The 23,420-nt window shown below is 46.6% G+C and overlaps 3 protein-coding genes across 5 annotated transcripts in view; 1 reads left to right on the forward strand and 2 right to left on the reverse strand.

The window, feature by feature from the left end:
- Nucleotides 1-41: 41 nt before the first annotated feature.
- LOC108100349 (ras-related protein Rab-8A) lies at nucleotides 42-3,830 on the reverse strand. Its single transcript, XM_017204176.2, has 5 exons — nucleotides 3,197-3,830; nucleotides 2,006-2,066; nucleotides 1,742-1,946; nucleotides 1,269-1,409; nucleotides 42-1,203 (listed from the first exon to the last, which is right to left on the reverse strand). The coding sequence occupies exons 1-5, from the start codon at nucleotides 3,318-3,320 to the stop codon at nucleotides 1,111-1,113; spliced, it is 624 nt and encodes a 207-aa protein (XP_017059665.1). The 5' UTR covers nucleotides 3,321-3,830; the 3' UTR covers nucleotides 42-1,110.
- A 90-nt stretch (nucleotides 3,831-3,920) lies between these two features.
- On the forward strand, nucleotides 3,921-15,010 carry LOC108100346 (ubiquitin carboxyl-terminal hydrolase 32). 2 transcript variants are annotated; one of them, XM_017204171.2, is made up of 14 exons: nucleotides 3,921-4,219; nucleotides 6,867-7,101; nucleotides 7,168-7,444; nucleotides 7,505-7,733; nucleotides 7,810-8,669; nucleotides 8,737-9,868; nucleotides 9,971-10,273; nucleotides 10,338-10,657; nucleotides 11,893-12,542; nucleotides 12,601-12,767; nucleotides 12,826-13,013; nucleotides 13,074-13,259; nucleotides 13,329-13,790; nucleotides 13,860-15,010. In XM_017204171.2, exons 1-14 carry the CDS (start codon nucleotides 4,159-4,161, stop codon nucleotides 14,136-14,138), a joined length of 5,349 nt encoding a protein of 1,782 aa, XP_017059660.1. In that variant the 5' UTR covers nucleotides 3,921-4,158; the 3' UTR covers nucleotides 14,139-15,010. The 2 variants fall into 2 exon arrangements, with proteins under 2 accessions (XP_017059660.1, XP_017059661.1); XM_017204172.2 differs by having other exon boundaries at nucleotides 10,338-10,600.
- Nucleotides 15,011-15,494: 484 nt separating this feature from the next.
- Nucleotides 15,495-23,420, reverse strand: part of LOC108100269 (chromodomain-helicase-DNA-binding protein Mi-2 homolog) — a 28,403-nt gene continuing 20,477 nt past the window's right edge. Inside the window, exons 1-5 of one of the 2 annotated variants that reach the window (XM_017204052.1) lie at nucleotides 22,148-22,172; nucleotides 21,987-22,063; nucleotides 21,678-21,921; nucleotides 16,086-21,566; nucleotides 15,495-16,022 (exon numbers count right to left, since the gene is read on the reverse strand). In XM_017204052.1, the coding sequence (XP_017059541.1) occupies nucleotides 15,883-16,022; nucleotides 16,086-21,566; nucleotides 21,678-21,921; nucleotides 21,987-22,063; nucleotides 22,148-22,157 (5,952 nt within the window). In that variant the 5' untranslated portion in view covers nucleotides 22,158-22,172 and the 3' untranslated portion in view covers nucleotides 15,495-15,882. Of the gene's footprint in view, nucleotides 16,023-16,085; nucleotides 21,567-21,677; nucleotides 21,922-21,986; nucleotides 22,064-22,147; nucleotides 22,173-23,420 lie in introns of those variants that run through there. The other variant, XM_017204051.2, reaches the window with a different exon arrangement.

A 23,420-nucleotide genomic window follows, 5' to 3' on the forward strand; every position in this document is an offset into this window, starting at 1 on the left:
TGTCACGAAACCGATTTTCATAACATTAAAACCCCGCTCTCTTTGGTTTTTGCACATGATTTATTTTTATAAAATTGTATACGTTTAATCATTAATATTACAAGTAATTAATTAATATCAAATATGCATTTAGTTATTATTTAATTTCACATTATTTATTTTACTGCGCTGTGTATGTGTTCTCATAATTGTTTATTGCTGCCGATCGATTGTATTTGATGGACTACCTTTTTTTTCAATGCTGATCTCATCTGCAGATCTTTATCAAGGTTTATTTATTAGGTGTAACGTTTTATTGACAGATTCGTGTGGAGTGCGGCAAAGAACGAAAATAAATAGAGTACTAACTAACCAAATGAAATGTGTGTGAAGATTAAGAAGAATAATAATAATATAATAAGCACCCTTGAACTGTGCGATACTACCACATTTATGTTATAAAGTTAGGGGAGTGGGGAAGCCAGAATTTGGGGGGGAAATTGTGCGTCTGGACATCCTCCGTATTTCTAACATAATGGCAAAAAGGATTGGTAAATCGATTGAAATTACACACAATGAGCAAAACAAGGACAGGTGGAACTAACCATATGCATATATAGCACATATATATTTCTTTTACAAGTAATAATTTACAAATCGATATTAACAACCATGGCTGCTAGAGAAAATCAAAGTTCCGTAAATACTAAAAACCTCTTCGAGAAGGACGCGGGCGGGATTGGATTGGCTGCTCTTCGCTTTACGTTTACGTTTACGTTATCGCTCGTTTTAACTTGAGTTATATACGTATATATATCATATCGTTATCATGCCTAGGTATATTTCGTACACGGTCGTCACATACTTTATTTAATAACTGTTTCATAATGCAATTTGTGTTCTATTCCATTATCGCGCTTATTCGGTTAGGGAGAGCCGGCTGTTGATGTTTAAGGTTGATTCAGAGATGTCAGTTGATTGGTTGGCTTTTTGGGGGTACCGATTGTATTCGAACCTAACAGGAGTTAAGAGAACTACTACCACTACATCGTAGTTACCACCATAAACCACTACTGCCACGTAGTCGTTGTTGCCACCATGCCGCATCAGTGCCGATTGCACGTTGCCACGTCAAAGCAGACTGCACCTGGACAACCAACTGTCCTTCGTCCGACTGTCCATCGGTTTCAGCTGATGGCCGCCCTTGGGTGGGTTGTTCGCCTCCTGTGCAGCACAAAAAAAGGCATTCATAAATGGCTTTGTTTGGGGTTTCGCCGTGAAGCACTCACCATCCGCTTTTCCGTTTTCGCTTTGATATCACTGGCTAGGGTGAGGAAGGCTTCTTCCACGTTGATGCTGGCTTTGGCGGAGGTCTCCATGAACTTGATGCCATACTCGATAGCCAATTGTTCACCGCGCTCCTTTGAAACCTACAAGAGGGAGAAAATTGTTTGATTACCATTTTATTCAGCACTTAACCTTTGATTAAGAATCATATTTGTTATTTTACTATGAATATATTGCAGATATTATACAAAGTAGACGAAAAAGCCATATTATCTGCCTGCTTAAGTTGAACCGTTCGTATACTTTCATTTTGTTTATTGGTTCAATATGTATGTAGATGCTGTGAGTCAGCATTAAACTTTTGTATGACCGAAACGTTTATGGACAACCGCAAAACTGAATCAACCAAAAGTTGATAAAGCCTCGTTGAAATTCAGAAATAGCCAATGAATTCATTAATTCCCATTCGTCTTACCTGTCTCTTATCGGTCAACTCGCACTTGTTGCCCAGTAGCATTTTCTCGACATCGGCGGATGCGTTTTCCTCGATATTCCTGATCCAGTTTTTGATGTTCTCGAACGATTTCTCCTGGGTTATGTCATACACCAGCATGATGCCCATGGCACCTCTGTAATAGGCCGTGGTGATTGTGCGAAAGCGCTCCTGGCCGGCAGTGTCCCTTTAAAATTCAAAACTTTTAGTAAAATAAATCACAGAAGTTGCTCCATTATCACTTACCATATTTGCAGCTTAATTTTCTTGTTATCTAATTCAATTGTTCTAATTTTAAAATCGATACCTGCAAAGAGAAAACAGATGAGAATACACACGCTAATTAATTCGGGTAATTTGGCAATGGTCAGCTGAACCCGTTTGCTTGGCAACCCATGACGTCGAATCTAATGAAGACAAAGAGCGGCAAAGAAATCGACGAACCACGCAATTGACTAAAACAATGTCGTTAAGTAAATAGCCCAAAATTGGAAGTGTCACAAAGAAAACGTGCCAAAAACGAAAATAAACAATTATTAGCCACGAGAACTAATGGGAATCGTTCGACTTTTGTGTTTACAAGTAAAGAAACGATTTGCATGCCAAAAATTATTTTGAGATAGGTACAACTTTTACCCCTTTTTTTACATGGTTCGGATGATTATTATTTATAAATTTCCTGGCCTAATTAAAAGAAGCCAGGTCCCTACACCCGGAATATTCTTTTGTAATCATGGTAATATACATAGAAATTATTTTAAGCTTTATTCCACAAAGGCTATAAAAGCCATAAAGAAAGAATTTATGTAGTTCGAAACATGCATTTATGTATTTGTTTTATTTATCAAATTCTTATTGTCACTCAAGTAAAGGGACAACATTTAGATAAGGGCCTGGTGGCTAAAAATACATTTAAAAACGTTTTTCGTAAACTTATATTTGCACCTCGAAACTTAAGATAAAGCCACGTGTTAGCAAAGTTTAATTTCGAACATATAGTATATCTGTCTAAGAAAAACTAATGGATCTCGCTCAAATTATTGGGTAAGTCTCGATAAACCAACAATCCGGCTTATTGGGCGATAAAACTGAAGAAATTACAAAGACGGACTGTGTGTGGTAATTATTTTAGTTCGCTTTCCTATGCGGGTGTGTATCTTTAACTAAGATATGGAAATCCGGATGTCCATGCATTGAGCTTGATTCCAGCAGAACCTTTTTATAAAAGCGGGAACTTAAACTGGGAGGAGAGGCCCTTCCCAGAAAAACAACAATAATTATGACAAATACATTGGCGCAGCAAAGAAAACAGAGAAGAACTTTGGAGCACATGAGTCATAGGGACTGGAAGCTCGAATTCCGAATGAGTTCATGCAAGCCAAGGCACCGTAATTAATTAGAAATCGGTGGAGATGAGAGACGAGATGGCTCACTCACCTATTGTGGATATAAACGTCGTGTTAAAGGCGTCCTCGGAAAATCGGAACAGGATACAGGTCTTGCCCACACCAGAATCGCCTATCAGGAGCATTTTGAACAGATAGTCGTAGGTTTTGGCCATTTTTGCGGTAGGATCACAGTTGTCGTCGCCCCGAGATAGTAGTGATTAGGGTAAGGGTTAATGGATAGATCCCAAATGAAGCACTGTACACGTCGCCGCCTTCAACCAAGTAACTTCCTTGCCGATTCTTTGCTAATAACACTAATCACAAGTGTTCTCCATGCGTGCCGTAAAATATTCCTAGACGTAACCGCAATTTGCAAACGTATATATGTCTTTTTCGTTTTTTTTTTGCTCTTTCTCTCAGGTCTTTTGGGTGTGTGTTTTTGTGTTTTCGATTTCGGAGCCGTGTCAAAAATGGCGACGTAGTTTTAAGACTTTTTTCTGCGTCTGCGGTCGAGTTTCGCTTTTCTCGCGGCGGTTTTTCCGGTGGGAAAATACAATGGCGCTCGCTTCGCAGTGCGAATGTGTGAAGGTTTGTTGTGGTTAGGACGTGAAAATTAACTTTATTGCTGCTTTCTAATTACGCCCGAACAAAAAATAAGACTGTTTGCAGTGTTGATCAACGACTTATGCTGTCAGAGGTTTTGTCCAACACTGACACAAGGCGAATTAATCGCCTATCGACTGATTATGCGAAACAGCTGTTACGGACAGTGTTGCAAAGAGCCAGCCAGTGGCAAGAAACAGAAAAATAGCACAAGACACAAATAAGACAGGTGCATAATATAAATAGTCCTGATCCTGCTCCGTGATCCTTAACCGTACCCTATTATTCCGGCCGCGACTGTCAAGTGAAGTTTAACACAAATGTAAACAGTGGCGTCGCCAAACGCAGCAGGAGGAGTCCCCAAATCCATTGCAGCACTGCACCCCCGCAAACAAAAAATTCTGTGCCATGGGCACCAAGGAGTCGAAACACTCCAATAGCATCAGCTACGAGGATTCGGTGAAGCGCGGTGAGTTTTAACTGCCTCAAATTTTGGATGGTAACACCCTCCGGTGACTGCGGAAAATGGGTCACTCTGCTAATCAAGAAAACAGAACCCCCGCAATAGCAACAGCAACAACAAACCGCAGGTGTGATTGCGCTGCAATCGATTCCATTGTTGTTGCTTCCACGATTTCTGCCCAGTGGTTCCTATACTGACCACCACCTATATGTGCACCTCCCCTTCATCTTGGATTTCCTGCACTTTTCTTTTGCATCTAATTTGCCATTCCAGTATAAAGGCATACTGCATACTAATTGTGTTTGTGTGCTGTGTGCATGGGTATTTGCGTCGCCGCCGCCAGTGACGTCACAATAGAAAAGCTCAACGAATGGGGTGGTTTGTAGGTTGCAGTGGGAGGTTGGTGGCTGTGAGACAACAAAGCAGCGACGCACAGAAAAACAGTTAAACAGCCAGCAAGTGCAATGCATGCTTAGGGTGACTGGAATGCCCGGATAAGGTTCACTTTAAGTTCAGCAAGCCATTCCAGTGTTCATTTCGATTCGCGTTTTAAATGCAAAAAGTACTTTGTAGTTAAAAAGTTCTTTATAACTTAAAAAGATCTTAAATAAATAATGACGACAAAAATTGTAAAATGGAAAATTAATTGATGACTTAAAATTCATCTTAGTTAATGTTCTTTATTTAGACAATGGGATTCCTGCAGTATAAGCTTGTTTCAGTTTTTGCATGTAATTTCCCATTTTCTTATTAATTTGTATTAAGTATGTACTTAGCCAATCTGAATAACATTCTAGGAATAAATCACTTTCAATACCATTATTCAGATAATTTTAGTAGCAGCCGATTAGAAAAACTACAGTCAAGCTTCTATAACTTAAATTTCCAAAGGGTTATATAAGAATTATAAGAGTTATTTATCTAAATATTCATTATTTTCATTCTATGTTAAACGTTAAGTGGAAATATAAAAAAATTGGTTTTAAAATTTTAATATGGGTTTTGAGTAATTCGTTATCTTAAATAGAGCTATAAATTATAAAGAATGAAAGCTTATTGTTTTTAAGTGCTAGAAAAGTGAGAACCCTTCTATCAATTGTTAATCATTTATAGAGTTTAGATTATGTTAGCCAACGGGAATAACTCTTCCCTCGAGCACCACCCCAATCTCAATGTCGTTTGCGAACTGGCACTGCTTTTCACCTACTTTATTTCACCTTTTCTTTTGACTGGCATTCATCTCACTACTGGTGTTGTTTTGGTTATGGCTGTTGATTTGCGGCCAGACCCAGTTAAGAGTTAAGAAAACGAGTGTCGCTGATAAGGTTCCCCCCTTTCCCACTTGACCACCCCCTTTTCCCGCTCGGATCGTGCGACCAGGTGCGTGTGTTTCTTATTAGCCACACCGACCGGTTCCAATAAAACCGAAGCCAACGGAAACACACATGTAAGAAACGCTGGCGGGGGGGAAATAAATGCTGGCATGCAAGTACGGCAGTCGCAAATCTCAGACCAAAGTTGCAGTTGACATTCAATAAAATTCCGTTTCCGTGACGTCGCATAATTCCCAGTGCAATATTGCCCAATTAATTGCGCAATGTATTGTATTTCCACGCTCCGTTCGCTCTTATCAGTTGGCGATGTTCTCAACCTGATCGAAGAAATTAAAATGGATTATTTATTGTCAATTTAATGGCACTTCTTGCGGTTTTTTATTTTCTACATAAAGTTATCAACATTATTAATTGTAAACAGTAAGCTATGAATGAAAGTTGTAGATTTTATAATGACTTATTTTACAATTACAATTAATTAAATAAAAGTGAAAAAAGCAAAAGAGTGTAACCAAAGATTATAAATCAAGAAAACTTTGTGAAATGGTATTGAACAAAATTTAAGTTACCTTTAATTTTCTTATCGGGAGCAAAAAACTTCGGTTTGTTACGTGTTTAATGGACCTCTTATTTTCTTTCCTGTCGTTTTATGACTTGAATGTGTTACGATTTTTAATTATCATTAAATATATGTATATGTGCCAATAAACATATGCATGTGCACTTGTGATTCCTAAAAGAGTGATTCATAAACATTCGGAAAACAAAGGAATGAAATTGCAGTCGACTTTGGAATACTCATTTTGTGTTGTAAAATATGTTGAAATTCTGAAAATGCTGAAAGGATTTAACTAAAAATTTATAAAGCTTCATTTGTAGAGTAAGTTAATTTTACTACTACTTTTATAAAATGAACAACCAATCTATTTATAACTCTTCATGTTTCCTACTTTTGCATTCAGGCCATATACTCTTTTTTTACGCTAGGAGTATAATTATCAATTACAGATAATTTCCAATTAGGTAACAGCGACAATTAATACCATAATTGATGTATAGATAACTAATTTCGAAAATGATGTCTATTGCTGTTATTAACGATTAAAGCAGTTGTATTTGAATTAATTTAAGGTATTTGATTTTTACTATTTGACTTTTACTCCAATAATCGGTTCATTGTTGACGTCACATCGTGGTGGTGTGAAAACGAGATCGTAAATCGTATTAAACGCGGGGACTCCCAGATACGGCTATTAATTAGAGACATTCGGGACAAACCCTGCCTGAAACGTTACTCATCCACCGATTACTGATTGCAGTTAGCGATGTGGAGCTTCGACGCCTGAGGGATGCCTTCAAAAAGTCGGCGGGCGTTGGCCGGAATTTCCTCAGTCGGAATGCCTTCCAGCAGGATGTGCTCTGCGAGGGAGTTCCGCCGAAGATCACGGACATGCTATACACCGCATGCGGTGGCACCCAGCGCGGCATCTCCTTCAACGATTTGCTCTGCGGCCTCGTCCTGATCACACGAGGCACTCAGGAGGAGAAAACCAAGTGAGTACAAGAATGTACAGAATTATCAGAGGGATAATTAACACAAATTTAATTTCTTCCTTACAGATTCCTGTGGAACCTCTACTGTAACGATGCCGGCACCTTTATTATAAAATCGGATTATGTGCGGAATGTGAACCTGGCTCCATATGAGAGCGTCTCCCTCTTCGCCCAAAGCGAACGCGTCAATTTCGATCAGTTTCAGGACTGGATCATTAAGCATCCCAATGCCACTGTGCTCTCAAAGTGGTTGCTATCCGACAACTGTGTCAGTCTCACTTCGGAGCTGGAAACGCCTACGTTTTACCAGAGCCTCGCTGGAGTGACGCATCTCGAGGAGAAGGTTATATCCTACGATAAATATCCCAATTTCTGCACTTTATTCATGCTATATGTTTTGCAGGACATTGGTGATCTGGAGAAAGAGTTCTGGCGCTTGAAGAACACTTCGCAAAACGGACAAATTGATCTGCAATTCCTGGGCCCCCTAATTAGCCCACCGATACCAAAGAATGCGCTGGCAGGACTTTTCAATGCCTTCGATGAGAACCGCGACGGGCACATTGACTTTAAGGAGTTATGTTGCGGAGTCAGTGCCGCCTGTCGAGGACCTGGCGTGGAAAGGACACGCTGTAAGCTCTGCATACTAATAATTTTACCATTTAAATTCATATACTATATATATTAACCACCTGTTTTTCCCATTAGTTTGCTTTAAAATCTTCGATGTGGATCGCGATGGCGTTCTAAGTCACGAGGAGACGCTGCAGATGATCAATGTGCTGTTGTTGGTGGCCAAGGAGAACCGCGAGGCGCAGCAGTACAAAGACCTGACCAAGCAGCTGGTGATAAGTGATCTGCTGGAGTTCGGCCAGCGTAGGAGTCCGGATGGAACGCCAAGCAAGCTAACCCGCGACAATGTCTCACTCACCGCCGAGGATTTTATGCTGTGGAATGTGCAGTGCGACTTGAGACTCATGCAGCCCCTGCTGGACTTGATCTTCGAGCTGTGCCACATTGTGTTTGGCTTGTGGCCGCAGTGCAAGCACATGGAGAACGACATAGTCCGCGGATGGCTGCGGCGCGAGGAACGCAGGCCGTACCATGTGGGTCAGTTCTGGTACTTGATATCGCGCAACTGGTGGCTCGGTTGGATGCAGTACACCCAGCACACGGCACACACCTGTGACTATTGCAAGCGAACGGCCAGCCAGCGAACCGCTGTCGACGAGGCGGTCGTCTGCGACGAGAGCTTCAATACCCACAGTCTGGAGCAGCACGACAGCTACTCCCTGGGCTCTGGCACGGGATCGGCATCGGGTTCCGGCTCGGCGAGCAGTGGCATCTCAGCGGGAAGGCACTGCGGTCCGGTGCGACCGGGACCCATCGATAACAGCAATCTGATCACGGCCAATCCCTTCCGGAATGTGCGCACCCTGACTGGCGAGGGCGGTCACCTCAAGCGGGACACGCCTCTGGTGCATCGCCACGACTTTGAATTGGTGCCCAAGTCCCTGTGGAAAGCCCTGAATCGATGGTATGGCGATAATCTGCCATTGCCAAGACAGGTAAGCAAACTAAATCATCTGTTTTGAAGCCCTTCCTTTGAAGTAATACAATATTGCAATTTGATAGGTCATTCAACCGCCAAATTCGGATGTGGAACTAGAGCTGTACCCGCTGAACCTGCGGATTCTACTCCACCAAGCGCAGCCATCGCAAACAGGCGTTGGCGGCGGAACTCAGTTGGGCAGCTGGGGATCCTCGGTGAGCGGTGGCTATGGAGTCCTGGCCTCCGGAGGCGGATATGCGGCCATAGCAGCCAGCAGTGTGCTTCAGCCACCCAAGAGATATCTGGCTTACACGGCTGCCTTCAGTCGATTGGCCACTGTGCGTCAAGTGGGCGATTTCCTGTGCGAGCAGCTGCGTCTCAAATCGGAGGACATACGGCTGTGGCACGTTCCGCAGCTGGACAACGGTGTCATACTGCTGGAGGAGGATTCCATGTGCCTGAAGGAGCTGCTCATTCGGGACAATGACCAACTGCTGCTCGAGATTCGCAACAAGGATCTCACCTGGCCGGAGGAGCTCGGTTCGCTGGCCACGGCTCAAAGTGGACAGGGAGCGGGAACGCCGGGCGATCGGCGACGACTCACACGCAGCTCAATTATGTCGGTGCATGCACCGGGAGCCACGGGGCTGCACAACCTGGGCAACACCTGCTTCATGAACGCCGCTCTCCAGGTGCTCTTCAATACGCAACCGCTGGCGCAGTATTTCCAGCGGGAGATGCATCGTTTCGAGGTGAATGCGGCCAACAAACTGGGCACCAGGGGCCAGCTGGCCATGCGCTATGCGGAGCTGCTGAAGGAGGTGTGGACCGCCACGACGAGATCGGTGGCGCCGCTCAAGCTGCGCTTCTGCGTCAACAAGCATGCACCCCAGTTCGCCGGCGGTGGGCAGCACGATTCGCAGGAGCTGCTCGAGTGGCTGCTGGACGCCCTGCATGAGGATCTCAACCGCGTGATGGAGAAGCCGTACAGTGAGCTAAAGGACTCCAACGGGCGCCCAGACAAAATTGTGGCCGCCGAGGCTTGGTCGCAGCATCATGCCCGCAATCAATCCATCATCATCGATTTGTTCTACGGCCAGTTAAAGTCAAAGGTCAGCTGCCTGGGCTGTGGACACGAGTCGGTGCGATTCGATCCATTTAGTTTGCTTAGCCTGCCGTTGCCAGTTGAGAACTACGTCTATTTGGAGGTTCTAGGTGAGGCGTTTGTATTTAAAAATTAATAGTTTTAGTGCCAAAGTATCTTGTGAATTATCAAGTTTAAAAACTTACTTACAAATCTGCCTTCTTGTATTTTAGTAATCCTGTTGGATGGAAGCGTGCCCATTAAATACGGCTTTCGCCTGAACTCGGAAAGCAAATACTCGCATCTGAAACACAAGTTGTCGACGCTGTGCTCCCTGCCGCCAAATTTGATGCTCGTCTGCGAGCTGTGGAACTCGCAAATACGCCAGGTGCTGGCCGACGAGGAGAAGCTGCGAACGCAGAGCGCCAAGGAGCTGTACGTCTATCAGCTGCCCGAACAGAGTGTGCGAACGCGATCCAATTCCGTGCTCAGCATGCACATCGAGCAGGGTCTCAAGGACATACAACGCAGTTCCGGTAAAGCAGCTATACAATACATTCTATATACGAGTATTCCATTTAAATGTTTACTCCATTTCAGCACTCATCACGGCACAGGACTCGCTGTCCTCGCTGAGCACGTTGCAGACCTCCAGCCAGCGCACCTCGTCTCGAGTCCTTTGCAACGGACATGTTCCGGGACTCGATGTCGAAGTAGAGCCGGAGATTGAGCTCGAGGCGGACATTTCGCGCTTTAACAGCAATGGCAGCAGCAATAATTACAATCCTATCGTTAGCAATTTCAGCGGAAACGGAAGCGGCGAGAACCAAGTGCACGAACTGCTGCCAGATGAGGCCGGAAAGGTAAGCCGGTGCTTTGGAAAGAGAGAGTGCATGCCCCACAGCCTATTTTGCTTCAAGGTATGGCTTCTAAACTATATTAACATACACGTATTTAATATCATATAGATTTACGCCCCAAAACTTCTTTTGGGGCCAATCGAATTCTAAATATATTCAGAGCTTCCGAACTTCAGAACTTCAGAACTTCAGAACTTCAGAACTTGCCCTTGCTCATAGGATAGCGAACTTGCTCCTCCGTCGGGTCGTCTTCGATTGCAAATGCGAATGCGAATGCGAAATCAGAATCCGCTCAAGATTCCGCCTCCGTCTGTTTTATTGTCGAGTGTCACTTTACAAGCGTTTAATTCGAATCTAAAACATATTAAATACCACTATGTTAAATGAACAGTTGCCGTCTGCTGCGTGGTTTGTGGGCTTCCCTCTTAACTATTTAAACTACTACTAGCTACTATACTCTGTATATTTTTCCTACTTTCGTATTCGCACACACTCTTACCAAATTGATATCAATTATTTGTAATCTATATCTCCTCCTTCTACTAATCATTTAATTTGTTGCTGGCCTTTTACTCTCTAACTATGTAAATTTTTTGCTTAAATCAAGAACAAACATTTCGAATCACCACTTTGCTATCCTTGGAAATCTTTGTTGTTGTTGGTTATCAAGTTGGAAGTTTGTGAATTATAATTTATCTTGTAGTACTTAGTCATTCCCATAACTTTGCAATTTCACATTCAGGGATATATATTATATATCATCCACACCTTGTGTTTGTTTTTATGAATATTTTTGAGTATCCGAATTTAGATTGTCTTTGCTTAGAAGATAGAAGAAAGAATTTTTGATATAAAGTTTGATTAGCTTATGTATTTAGTTAGCTTTGCGAACCACAGTTCTTATAAAAATTTGAATTTTATTTGTTATAAACTTCCGTGATTTGTAGTGCCTTAAAATCAATGAATACTTTTAAATAAAAATCAAAATTTAAACTAAACCAATTCCTTAAAAAAAAAAACACATTCTTCGAAACCTGTACAAAAACTAAATCATTTTTATTTAATAACTAAAGTTAAACTCACGGAATAACCTGATAAAAACCGAAAGATAATTAAAACACCAAGCATAAACAATTTGTAAATTTTGTATGTAGATTTTGGATATATTTGTAAATTTCCGAGTAGATTGATCCTTGGTTAATTGAGTTCCCAAAGCTTTAATACACAACCACCCGCCCCTGAAACACTAACCCGAATCGCAACCCAACCAAATCTAATGCCGAATCTTGGTGCAGGAGTCGCTCGTCCTGAGCTCCAGTCCGGAGAACACTTTCATGCACGGCACGGCTGCCCAGCAGAAGCGCGTGTCCTCCGCCAAGTTGCTGCACACGGAGAGCAACACCAGTTCGATGTCCTACACAAATCACTCGGGCGAGAACTCCATGGAGAGCTCGCTGACGGAGCCGATTCCTCTGGCCGATCTGGCGCCGGTGGCGAATAGTCGCCATGGCAGCGGCAGTGATGACAGCTCCTACCGGACATCGCCGAACGATTCCAGTGGCCTGAGCACTGGTCACACGCTGGGCGCCAGCCTGGATGTGGACGAGCAGGCGGAGGAGGGCAACGAGGAGGAGCACGACCAAAGGGATCAGATAACCACATCGCAGCCGGAGACGAGCAGTGGGGTTTACTCGCGTCGCTCCTCACAACCGCCGCACAAGGCGGGCAAATATTTGGTGGCAGTGCATCGCAAGATTACCCGTCACGACAGCTACTTCCTCTCCTATCACAAAACGAGGCCAAGTCTGTTCGGGGTCCCCCTGCTAATCCCGAACAGCGAGGGTGGCACCCACAAGGATCTGTACTGTGCCGTTTGGCTGCAGGTGAGCCGGTTGCTCAGCCCACTGCCCGCCACCACGGATCAGGCAAATCATGCCGCCGATTGGTATTTATATCTTGTTTATCCTACGAACCATTTTATTGATCGTATTTTTATTTTGCAGTGACGACAGCCTGGGCTACGACTTTCCCTTCACGTTGCGTGCCGTCAAAGCGGACGGCCTCACCTGCGCCATTTGTCCCTGGTCGAGTTTCTGTCGGGGATGCGAGATCCGCTGCAACAATGACTACGTACTCCAGGGAGCCCTGCCGCCCATCAATGCTGCGGCCAGTAAGTATACCTTTTGAATTAGGTTGCTTGTTTATTAATACTCCCATTTTTATTACAGGTAATACCTCGACGCCAAAAATGAACGCTAAATTCCCATCGCTACCAAATCTGGAGGCTAAACGGACGCCAGAGTACACCGCCTCGTTGTCGTACACGCCGACAACGAAATATTTTGAAGATTTTACCATTGCCATCGACTGGGATCCGACCGCCCTGCATTTGCGCTACAAAAGCACCTTGGAGCGAGTAAATATATAAATATCATATTAACATATCTTCAGAATACTCATAATTAACTTCAATTAGCTCTGGGTGGATCACGAAACCATTGCCATAAGTCGGCGGGAGCAAGTTGAGCCCGTTGATCTGAATCATTGCCTGCGCGCGTTCACCTCCGAGGAGAAACTGGAACAGTGGTACCACTGCAGCCACTGCAAGGGCAAGAAACCCGCCACCAAGAAGCTGCAGATTTGGAAACTGCCTCCGATATTGGTGAGATAATACTCCTCATCCAAAGGGGATACTCTCAATCGAATTTTTAATTTAATACTTCCTTTTTAGATTGTGCACTTGAAGCGTTTCAACTGCGTCAACGGCAAGTGGGTGAAGTCCCAGAAGGTGGTGCACTTTCCATTCGACGACTTCGATCCCACACCCTATTTGGCCTCAGTGCCCCAGGAGACGATATTGCGGCACAAGGAGCTGCTGGAACTTAAGAAGGATGCCGACTTAAGTATGGCCACTAATGAGGTGGTGAGCGAATTGGACGAGATTGATGGAGGCAGTAGAAGCGACAAGGAGGAACTCGAAACGCAAAAGGGGACAGCTTCAGCGACTCCAGCGCCCAGCGCGAATATCCTGCGCCAGAACAAGTCCATCAATGTTAACCGGCGACAGAGGCTCATCTCGACGAGTCTCACCAAAACTCCGATTGTGGATGGAGAGTTCGAGGACTATCACCAGCATCGACTCAAGCCGGAGGTGGATGAGTTCGATCCGAAGTATCGATTGTATGCTGTTGTGGTGTGTTTATATTTCTTTACCTTATTCCTTATTGATTATTGATTAGTAACAAATATATATTTCCCACAGTCTCACTCGGGCATGCTGAATGGAGGCCACTACATTTCCTATGCATCGAATGCAACTGGTTCCTGGTATTGCTACAACGACAGCTCCTGCCGCGAGATATCCTCGAAGCCGGTTATCGATCCCAGTGCCGCCTATCTGCTGTTCTACGAGCGCAAGGGCCTGGACTACGAGCCGTATTTGCCGAACATCGAGGGACGAACGCTGCCCAGTGCCGCCAGTGTGCCGCTCGAGGTGGACGAGACCGAGGGAGAGCTGAAGAAGCTGTGCTCAATTTCCTAACTGATGTCCCCCACTTCCTCCCGGCACTGTGGGCTATCATGGCATCATGGCTACAAAGATTATCCATTCTCCATTCTTCACCGTTTGCGTTTTGCTTTCGCACCGCGTATGTTTTGTTATTTACTATTTTAAGATGATTTTCTTGAGTTTTCCCCAATAGTAGTTGTGTTTAGCCCCGTAATTAGTTGTAAGCCTAATTCTATTCTATTTCTTTGCCGAGAATTGATTAATGCATGTAATATATACACAATATTCAAGGTTAGCTTGTAAATAATACGTTAAATTGGTTGGCCAATGTGGGGCCTTTTGTTTGCTGCGCCGAACAAATACCTCCTCATTTATTTCTTGTTACTTTGTTTTTGTTGTACTCTATATAATTTTAAATTCGTAATTGTATTAGGCCAGCAGGGCCAGCTTATTATTATTTATGCCAGACCATGTCGGGATATTCCATTAATTTGTAATTATAACTGCTGTAAATAACAGGCGGAAGTGAAACCCGAACGAACGGCAACCAAACGTTGTAGACAGTTTGATATTAAACAGCAATATCAATATCCAGATGTTACGAATTTCATCCCAAGAACTCGCAGACTATTGTTGCTCTACTCATACGTATTTACATACATGTATTGATTGGCTTTTTGTGACGCGCCGATTCGATTCGGTTCGAAATTAGTATTGCGCTTATCAGATATGACTTCAATATGTCTAACGATTATGTATTTGATATTTACAAACTATATATATATACACCCACAGATATATATATATATACACATAAAGAACATACCTAATTTATATTAATATACATGAACTTGATGATATATTCGAAACGAAAAGCTATGAATAAAACAACTTTTATCGCTTAACCCAAAATGCATTTTTTATAACCTAAAACCAAAAAAAAAAATTGTCCGATTGGAACTCTTAGGTTTCAAATACCAGGCCAACAGAATTCATTAGATAGGAGTTTTGATTGTGAGAATTTTCGATGAAAAGGTGTAGCATACTTTTGGGGGTAAGTAAGAAGTTAACATATTTCATTAGATGGGAGAATGGAAATTTTCCATGAAAAAGTGTAGCATACTTTTGGGAGCAAGTGAATTTCGAAGAGCAGCAACCTACTATAGCTTTATGTTCGCCTGGTACTTCAAATGCGTTTGGCCCAAAAATTGTGGGCTTGGCTGACCGATTTCAATGAGTGCAATCGAGATTAGGATTTTAAGTATCGATTAATTTTGGTCAATTTATAGCCAAAAACTTTTATCGGTTAAGCGATTTTTGGTAAATACATATCCAAAAATAAGAATAAAGATTACCCCAAATATTCCCCCCAAAAAATAGATCCCCGTCTTTGCAATGGAATTTCAATACATTTATATTTTGTATCTAGATTATGTAATCACATAGTAAAGTAAAATAGAACTATTATACTTGTCGTATGTGAATCGACCGCGAGTCCTGTTCCGCTGAGATCCGCCCCAGGAGCAGAATCCTGGCAGCAAGCTCGCCATTCGCCAAGTGTCAAACATTTCGAATTAATTATTTTTGTGTGAACTCGTTCGTTATTCTTATCGGGATTTCATTGCAAATGATTATGATAAATATACGTATGTGTATGTTATATGTTGTGGGTGTGCAGGTGTGTTCTCGTGTGAAAATTTAAGTTCTTAGCTTGATTAAAGTATATTTGCATGGAATACGAATGCTCTTAACATAGATATTGAGGAGGAGTTGAAGCCTAAACGCCGGAATTATTCGATAGCTGTCCGGGCACCGAAAACTGTGGCCGGAAGTTGGCAAAGTTGCCAGCGGGTCCGCCCGTGAATGCTGGCAATGTTGTGCCCTGGAATCCAGCCGGGAATTGTGCCATTAATTGAGCTGGAAAAGAAAAAGAAAGAGTATTAAATATAATACATTTAAAATTAAAGAGAAAACACTTACCAGCATTTGAGGCATTGCCGGCGGTGGCCGCCAGTCGGGAGAGAATCGATCGCTCGGACATCTGCAGCCGCTGGGCCACCGGCGGGATGCGGGCCAGGGTGGCTGGCAGCCGGGACACGTCGCTCTTCATGTCCGAGAGCAGCTCCTCCAGCTGGTTGAGCACCTTGTGCAGCACCGCGTTCGCCGGCTTGTTGCCCGCCAGCGATTCCTTGCTGAGATGCTGATGCGATTCGGCCAAACATTCCACCTCGGCGAAGCGGGCGTTCAGCGACATGGCCGGATGGCTGGGGTCCTGGGCGAGATTCAGGTAGGCAGCCCGTCGCAGCTGCTCCTCGATGACCAGCGCCTGTTCCAGCAGCTTGAAGCGCCTGGCGAGGAACTTGTTCTTGATCTCCAGGAAGTTGCCCTTGCCCACATCCATCTTGAACGGTTCGTTGATGATCGCGAAGCGGATGTCGTTCTGGATGTCCTGCCAGCGCCCGTAGCCATGAGTCACGATCCCGGCCAGCAGCCAGTAGTCGTGGCGACGGTGCCAGATCTCGTACTCCCTGCCGGGAACGGCGGCCTTCTCCTCGTTCAGCCACAAGGTGTGCAGCTCGGTGAAGCCGCCGTCGGCGATGTTGAACATGAACTTGCGCTTCAGCACCTCCAGGCTGTCCTCCACACCCTTGGCGCCCGTGGCAGCGGCAGCAGCAGCGGCGGCGGCAGCAGCGGCCGCCTTGTGGTCCTTGGGCGAACTGGCGCTGGGCTTCTCCAGCTCACCGTCCTCCTTGACGATCATCACGTCGTCGTCGTCGTCGTCGATCACTGTTGCTGGTGGTGGTGGTGGCTTCTTGTCCTCCGCCTTCTCCTTTTCCTTCTCCTCCGCCTTGGGTTCTTCCTTGAGCTCGGGATCCTTGACCTCCTCCTTGGGTTCGGTCTTGGCCAGTTCGGTTTTCACCTCGGCCACGTCGCCGCTGGATGGTTTTGTTTCGCTGGCGGCGGTTTCCTCGGCGGCAGGTTGCTCCTGCTTCACATCGCCGGGCTTCTTGTCCTCCTCGGCCGCCTCCTGTTCCTGCTTCACCTCGCTCTTCTCGGCCGAGGTCTTCTCCTTCTCCTTCTCGGCGGTGTCCTTCTCCTTCTCCTCTCCCTTCTCGGATGCCGGCGCTGGACTGGGTGCCGCACTCGTGGCCGGCGTGGCGCTGTTGCTGGTGGTGGCACTCTTGTCCACATTGCCACCGGCAGGCGGAGCCTCCAAGGAGGCAACATCCTGCTTCAGAGCCGATCGCACCGGTTCACAGGGCTTAAGGATCAACTCGGGCATGCTGTAGTACCCGTTGATGTGCTCGAACTCCTGCACCTTCTTGCGGATGAGCGACATCACTCCGATCCGGGTGAGCACGTGCTGACGGGACAGACCCTCGCGTGGCACTCCATCGGCAAAGGTCTCGGCATTGTCCGCTCCCGGTTCGCAGAGATGCCGCATGAACAGCGAGACATAAGCCTTGAAGTTCCGCTCCGACTTGCCACGCAAATCCCGCACCAGCCACTGCGAATTGAAGGCGTCCTGCGGCGGCATTCCGTACCGCATGATGGCATTGAGGAAGCTCTTGCGCTGGCGGGCATTGAAGCCCAGCACCTCGATGTTGCCGCCCACGCGGGCCAAGAGCGGCGGCAGAGGACGATCATCGCGTCGCTCCAGACGCCGCTTGGCCTTCCGCTCGCCGCCATTCTGCTCATCGAAGTCATCGTCGGCGCCATCTTCATCGGAGCCAGCCGAATACTCCGAGTTGTACTCGCTCCCATTGTCCTGCCAGTTGGAATCATCGCGGGTGGTGTCCGCAGCCACGACGCCGCCATCCGTGTAGTTGACCTGCTTGCGCACACGCTTTCCCTTGCCCAGACTGCGACCCACGTCCTCCTGGTGCTGCTCGTAGTGGTGGCGCAAGAGCTTGACCCAGTACGCCGGATCCGAGTTCTCGGCATCCTGCTTGATGATCTCCGTCTCCTCCTCCTCCTCCTCCTCCTTGGTGGCGTAGGAGGCCACCTTGAACGAGGAGAGGTACTCGTTGGCCCAGGACTCCTTCTCCTCGATGCCGCGATTCGTGCGATCCAGCAGCTCGGCCACCGCCTTGTCATCGTAGTGGATGGCCTCCTCCTTGTCGTCCTCCTTGAACAGATCCTCGGTGCCGAAACGCAGGATATCGTCCAGTTCCTGCTTGGTGAAGTTGGCACCCTTGCCGCCCATTCCCGGCCGCACCACCAGATGCGTGAGCATCATCTTGCGCTTGGCCACCTGCGTGACGCGCTCCTCCACCGAGTTGCGGGTCACGAAGCGGTAGATCATCACCTTGTTGGCCTGTCCAATGCGATGGGCACGCGAGAAGGCCTGGATATCGTTGTGCGGATTCCAGTCCGAGTCGTAAATGATGACAGTGTCGGCGGTGGCCAAGTTAATACCCAATCCACCGGCACGGGTACTCAGCAGAAAGACGAACTGCTGGGCTCCCGGTGCATTGAACCGATCAATAGCCTCCTGACGCAATGTCCCGGTGATTCCTCCATCGATGCGTTCGTACTTGTACTGCTCGCCCTCGAGGAAGTCCTCGAGAATGTCCAGCATCTTGGTCATCTGCGAGAAGATCAGCACACGATGGTTCTGCGACTTCAGCTGCTTGAGCATCTTGGAGAGCAGCACCAACTTGCCGGCGGCCTTGGTCAGCGAATTGATCTCGTAGAGACCTCCAGCAGAGGTGGTGGCCTCCTCGGCGGCCGAGGGAAAGAGATACGGATGATTGCAGCACTTCTTCAGGTCCATCATGATGTTGATCAGCGAACAGGAGCCGCCGCCACTCTTCGAATTCAGAGCCTCGTAGTTCTTGGTCAGGATGAACTTGTAGAACTTCTTCTGCATGGCCGAGAGCTCCACGCGCACAATGAACTCCGACTTGGAGGGCATGTTCTTCAGCACATCGGTCTTCAGGCGACGCAGCATGTGCGGTCCCAGCATTTCGTGCAGGCGCTTCACCTGCTCCTCCTTGGACACGTCCGCGAATTCGCCCTGGAAGGCCTGCAGGTCGTTGAACTTGTCGCGACTCAAGAAGTTCAGCAGATGGAACAGCTCCTCCAGGTTGTTCTGCAGCGGGGTTCCAGTCAGCAGCAGCTTGTAGGCAATGGTGTAGCTGTTCAGGATGCGGAAGAACTTGCTCTGGTTGCTCTTCAGGCGATGCGCCTCGTCCACCACGAGTACAGCCCAATCGATGCTGCCCAGGCAGGCGGCGTCCATGGAGATCAGCTCGTAGCTGGTCAGCAGGACATTGAACTTGTACTGGGTGGTCCGCAAGCGGGACACCTTGCTGCCGCGAATGGCGCCCTCCTCGAAGCTCAGCTCGTTCTCGCGGATGACCGCTCGCGAATCCTTGTCGCCGATGTAGGTGATGCAGTAGAAGTCCGGGGCCCACAGCTCGAACTCACGCTCCCAATTGACCAGCGTGGACAAGGGCACGGCCACCAGGAAGGGTCCGCGGCAATGGCCCTCCTTGTACAGCGAGTAGAGAAAGGTGACCGTCTGGATGGTCTTGCCCAGACCCATTTCGTCGGCCAGAATGGTGTCGATGCCCTGGCCCCAGCTGTAGCGCAACCAGTTGATGCCCTCGATCTGGTACGGATGCAACTGCATGCCGGTGCCCTCGAGGAAGGCCGGCTGGTCCTCGTACTTCTTCTTCAGATCGGTGGTGGGCTTCTCCGGCGGCGGTGTGTAGTGCTTCACCGGACGATCCTCGTCGTCCTCCACCTTGAGCTTGGACTTGCGACCCTTCTTGCTCTTCTTGCTGCGCGACTGCGTGGTCTCCGAGGTGCAGACCGCCCGCAGATCCTGGTAGTAGTCAATGGCCTGCCGCAGACCCTGGATGTCGTCGCCCTCCTCCTCCCAGGTGGACTTGTCGTACGGCAACTCGCGCCACTTGACCAAGTACATGGTGCTGCCATCGCGCGCTGTTCGGTGATTGATGACACGCTGCACAATGAGCCACTCGGGCTTCACGCCGTTCTTGTAGAAGCGCTCCTCCAGGAGCTCGCTGTCGTCGTCCGGCTTCATGCCCACCTTGTCCTTGTGGCGCTGAATGCGCTTGAAGCGGGTGTCCGCCTCATCGAGGGACTCCTCGAACTTGGGCGGCTCCTCCATGTCGTACTTGCGCTGGAAGGAGCGTATCATCAGCGGATGATGCACGTCCAGCTGCACCTCGGGCACCCACTCGCAGTGCCAGTAGGACATGTTGTGCCACTTGATGAAGTACTCGCGCACGCGACTGTTGCTACTCTTCGATCCCTTCGAGGTGGAGGGGCCGTCGTCGCTGCTGCGCACCGCCCAGCGCCAGGTGATGATCTTCTCGGCCTTCCCGGTCAGCGGGGGGCAGCTGCAGCGCGGACAGCGCCAATCCCCGTCCGGGATGGTGTCCAACGGGGGGTTCAAGCAGAAGGTGTGATACGCGGAGGGACACGAGTCGCAGCAGAGCAACTCGCCGCCGTCCTTGCACACGCGACAGAACTCCTGGTGCTCGTCGTCATCCTCCTCCTCGGCGGCACCGCCATCCGCCTCGCAATGCGGACACGACCACTTGCCCTCCGGCGGCTCGTCCAGCTCCGGCTCCAGGCAGACCAAGTGATAGGCCCGCGGGCAAGTGTCGCACAGGATAATCTCGCCGCCCTGCTGGCAAACCTCGCAGTAGTCCTGGTGCTCGTGCTCCCCGTCCTCGCCCTCCGGGAAGTTCTTGGTCTTCTTGAGCTTGTTCTTCTTCTTGAACTTGTTGCCGATCTTGGTCTTAGCCTTCTTGCGCACCACCGGCGCCCCGGAGCCATCGTCCTGAGCAGCCGGAGCGGCATTATCCGCCTTCGCAGAGGCAGGAGCCTCCTTTTCGTCGGCACTGTCATCCGATTTCTGCAGCATGCGCTCGAATTCCAGATCGGAGTCCCTTTCGGATCCACCGCTGGCATCCTGCTCCTCGTCCGAACTGTCCCGCTTGCGCTTGCCCAGCAGCTTGATCTTCAGAGTGGGCACCTTGCCCGAGGGACGACGCCCCTTCTTGCCACGCCCACTGCGCTTGCGACGCGGCTTCTTCTCCTCCTCCTCCTCTTCCTCCTCCTCCTCGACGGCCTCCTCGTAGATGTCGTCGGGCTTCTCGTTGCGCGACGAGCGCGAAGATCGCGGCTCCTCCGGCTCATCGCCGGCCACACTGCGTGCCTGGCCAGCGGAAGTTCCCGAGCCGGCAGCTCCGCCCTCCTGCTGGATGTGCGGATTGCTCTCGCAGAACTCGCGCCACTTGGCCGCCACCAGCATCATCAGCTTGGGTGCCGCGATCTTGGGGTTCTCCTTCTGCAGGATCGGACGCACGTGCTGCATGAACGCCTTGTAGGTCGTCAGGCTCTGCAGCTCCTCCTCGCTGTACTCGATCTCCACATCGCACACGCTGAACGCCGAGCAGACATCTTCCACGGAAGGCATGCCTGAAATGATTTCAAATCCAGTTTAATATTTTGTTTATGTCGATTATACATTGTGCATTATAAACAATCTTTTTATATAAACATTTGATTATATGTATATTTGTTTCTTACCAGATGAAGCGGACTCCTTCTCCTTGGCGGCCTGCTTCTCCTCCTTGCGCTTCCTGCCGCGCTTCGAGGTGCTCGGGTACTCCACCTCCTCGTCGTGCTGGACGAAGTCGCTGTCCTCCTCGCTCTCATTCTTCTTGCGCTTCTTCTTCTTGCGACCCTTCTCCTCGCCCTTCCTCGTCTTCCGCTTCTTGCCCTTCTTCTTCTTGCGATTATCCTCCGGATCGTAGTCATCGTCCTCGTCATTCTATTAAAATTATTTAAAATAAATTATTGATTGTGTAAATATGGATTTTATGGATAACTACTTACATTCGGTTTTAGAGGCGCATCGGAATCGTTGGAGAGCTCCGCGGCAGGAGCATTGTCCTCCTGGGCCTCTTCTTCTTCTAAAGGAGATTGCAAATAACGGAATATTATTGATTAGAGGTATTCTAAAGAAGTGATCGCTTTAACAGGCGACCTGGATTTACCGTTAGTCATGTTCAAAGAGCTTCAATCGATGATAAAGGAAATAATAAAATAAAAACCAATTTCAATCTTTTTTTTCGATTCAATATTTTATTTGATTCTATTTTTTTGCTTTTTTTGTCAAGTTTTTTTCTTTCTTCTTTTGTTGTTTGTCGTCTTAATAATTACTAGTATATAACAATATCTCTTTTTTTGTAAGATTTTTCATTCTGCTGGTTTTGTCAGCGGTTTTGCTCTTAAATGTACAATAATAATAATAATATTTTTCTCATGTCTCTTGATCTGTTTTACTCTTCTTCTTCTTCTTCCTCCCTTTCTCGGCTTACACAATCATTAATCGTTAATAAGTTCCTTTTTCAATTACTGTGTTAGTTCATGTGTGTCTGTGTGTGTGTGTGTTTGGTGTGTTTTATTTTTACTTTTTGTTTTGTGGGTGTGTCATATGTGGTTTATTTATGTATGAGGGCGTGGCATTTATATAAAACTAGTAAGTTTCTTTTGTTGCTTATCAAATGTCAATGTTGTATATATATATATATATATATTGTGTATATATTTAGTGGTTTTTTGTTGTATATAAATTGTATATATGATTTTGTTTTGTTGTAATTGCTACGAATCGATTTTAAACGCTTGATTTTTTGCAACTTGATCTCAATGTTTCATTTGATTTTCCCTTTCGTTTGTTTACTCCTTTCCCTACTACTTAAATATCGTATATAAAAAATATTGCAACGAAATAGCTAAAATTTCATGGTTTTATTCAATTTCGTGTTAGTTCTCTTAACCCTTCTTCTCTTTTTGTTTTGTTAAGTTTGCTTTTGTTTCGTTTCGTTTTGCTATCTTTTTGGACACTAGAGTTTCAGCAAATAATTTGATAAATTTTTAAGCGACTTTGTTATCATCTCTCCTCTCACCTTTGCTTGTGTTCCGTTTCGTTTAGTTTGCTATTATTATTAATTTACTTAAGGAAGCTTTCGTAACATGCTTAGAGTTGTCCTAAAAACTAAAAGCAAACAACTTAAGGGGCCGCCATAGCTGTGATACAACCATTAAGTATATCATTTCTATTAGTCCTCTCATAGTTTTGAGCAATAACTAGTCCAAAGCCGCGAAAAACATATGTATAAATAATAAAGTCTCTGTCTTCGGTCAGTACACTGAAAAATGTCCCTATCTGTTCAGTTTTTCAATAAAGTTTACAAATTGGAAAGGTACGGTTCGGTATTAATGGTACTTCTGGTGTTGGCTAAAAAAAAAAAAAAATTAAAAGCT

The sequence above is a fragment of the Drosophila ficusphila genome, unplaced genomic scaffold, assembly GCF_018152265.1.
Source record: "Drosophila ficusphila isolate 14025-0441.05 unplaced genomic scaffold, ASM1815226v1 contig_286, whole genome shotgun sequence".
NCBI classification, from domain to species: domain Eukaryota; kingdom Metazoa; phylum Arthropoda; class Insecta; order Diptera; family Drosophilidae; genus Drosophila; species Drosophila ficusphila.

What these genes read in the sequence shown, in the direction of transcription:
- LOC108100346 (XM_017204171.2), top strand. Translation starts at nt 4,159, where the DNA reads ATGGGCACCAAGGAGTCGAAACACTCCAATAGCATCAGCTACGAGGAT. An exon ending in GGACATACAACGCAGTTCCG is followed by an intron (nt 10,274 to 10,337) that starts GTAAAGCAGCTA and finishes ACTCCATTTCAG; the next exon opens with CACTCATCACGGCACAGGAC. An exon ending in GGAAACTGCCTCCGATATTG is followed by an intron (nt 13,260 to 13,328) that starts GTGAGATAATAC and finishes CTTCCTTTTTAG; the next exon opens with ATTGTGCACTTGAAGCGTTT.
- LOC108100349 (XM_017204176.2), bottom strand. Translation starts at nt 3,320, where the DNA reads ATGGCCAAAACCTACGACTATCTGTTCAAAATGCTCCTGATAGGCGAT. An exon ending in GACGTTTATATCCACAATAG is followed by an intron (nt 2,067 to 3,196) that starts GTGAGTGAGCCA and finishes TTCTCTTTGCAG; the next exon opens with GTATCGATTTTAAAATTAGA. An exon ending in AGTTGACCGATAAGAGACAG is followed by an intron (nt 1,410 to 1,741) that starts GTAAGACGAATG and finishes TCCCTCTTGTAG; the next exon opens with GTTTCAAAGGAGCGCGGTGA.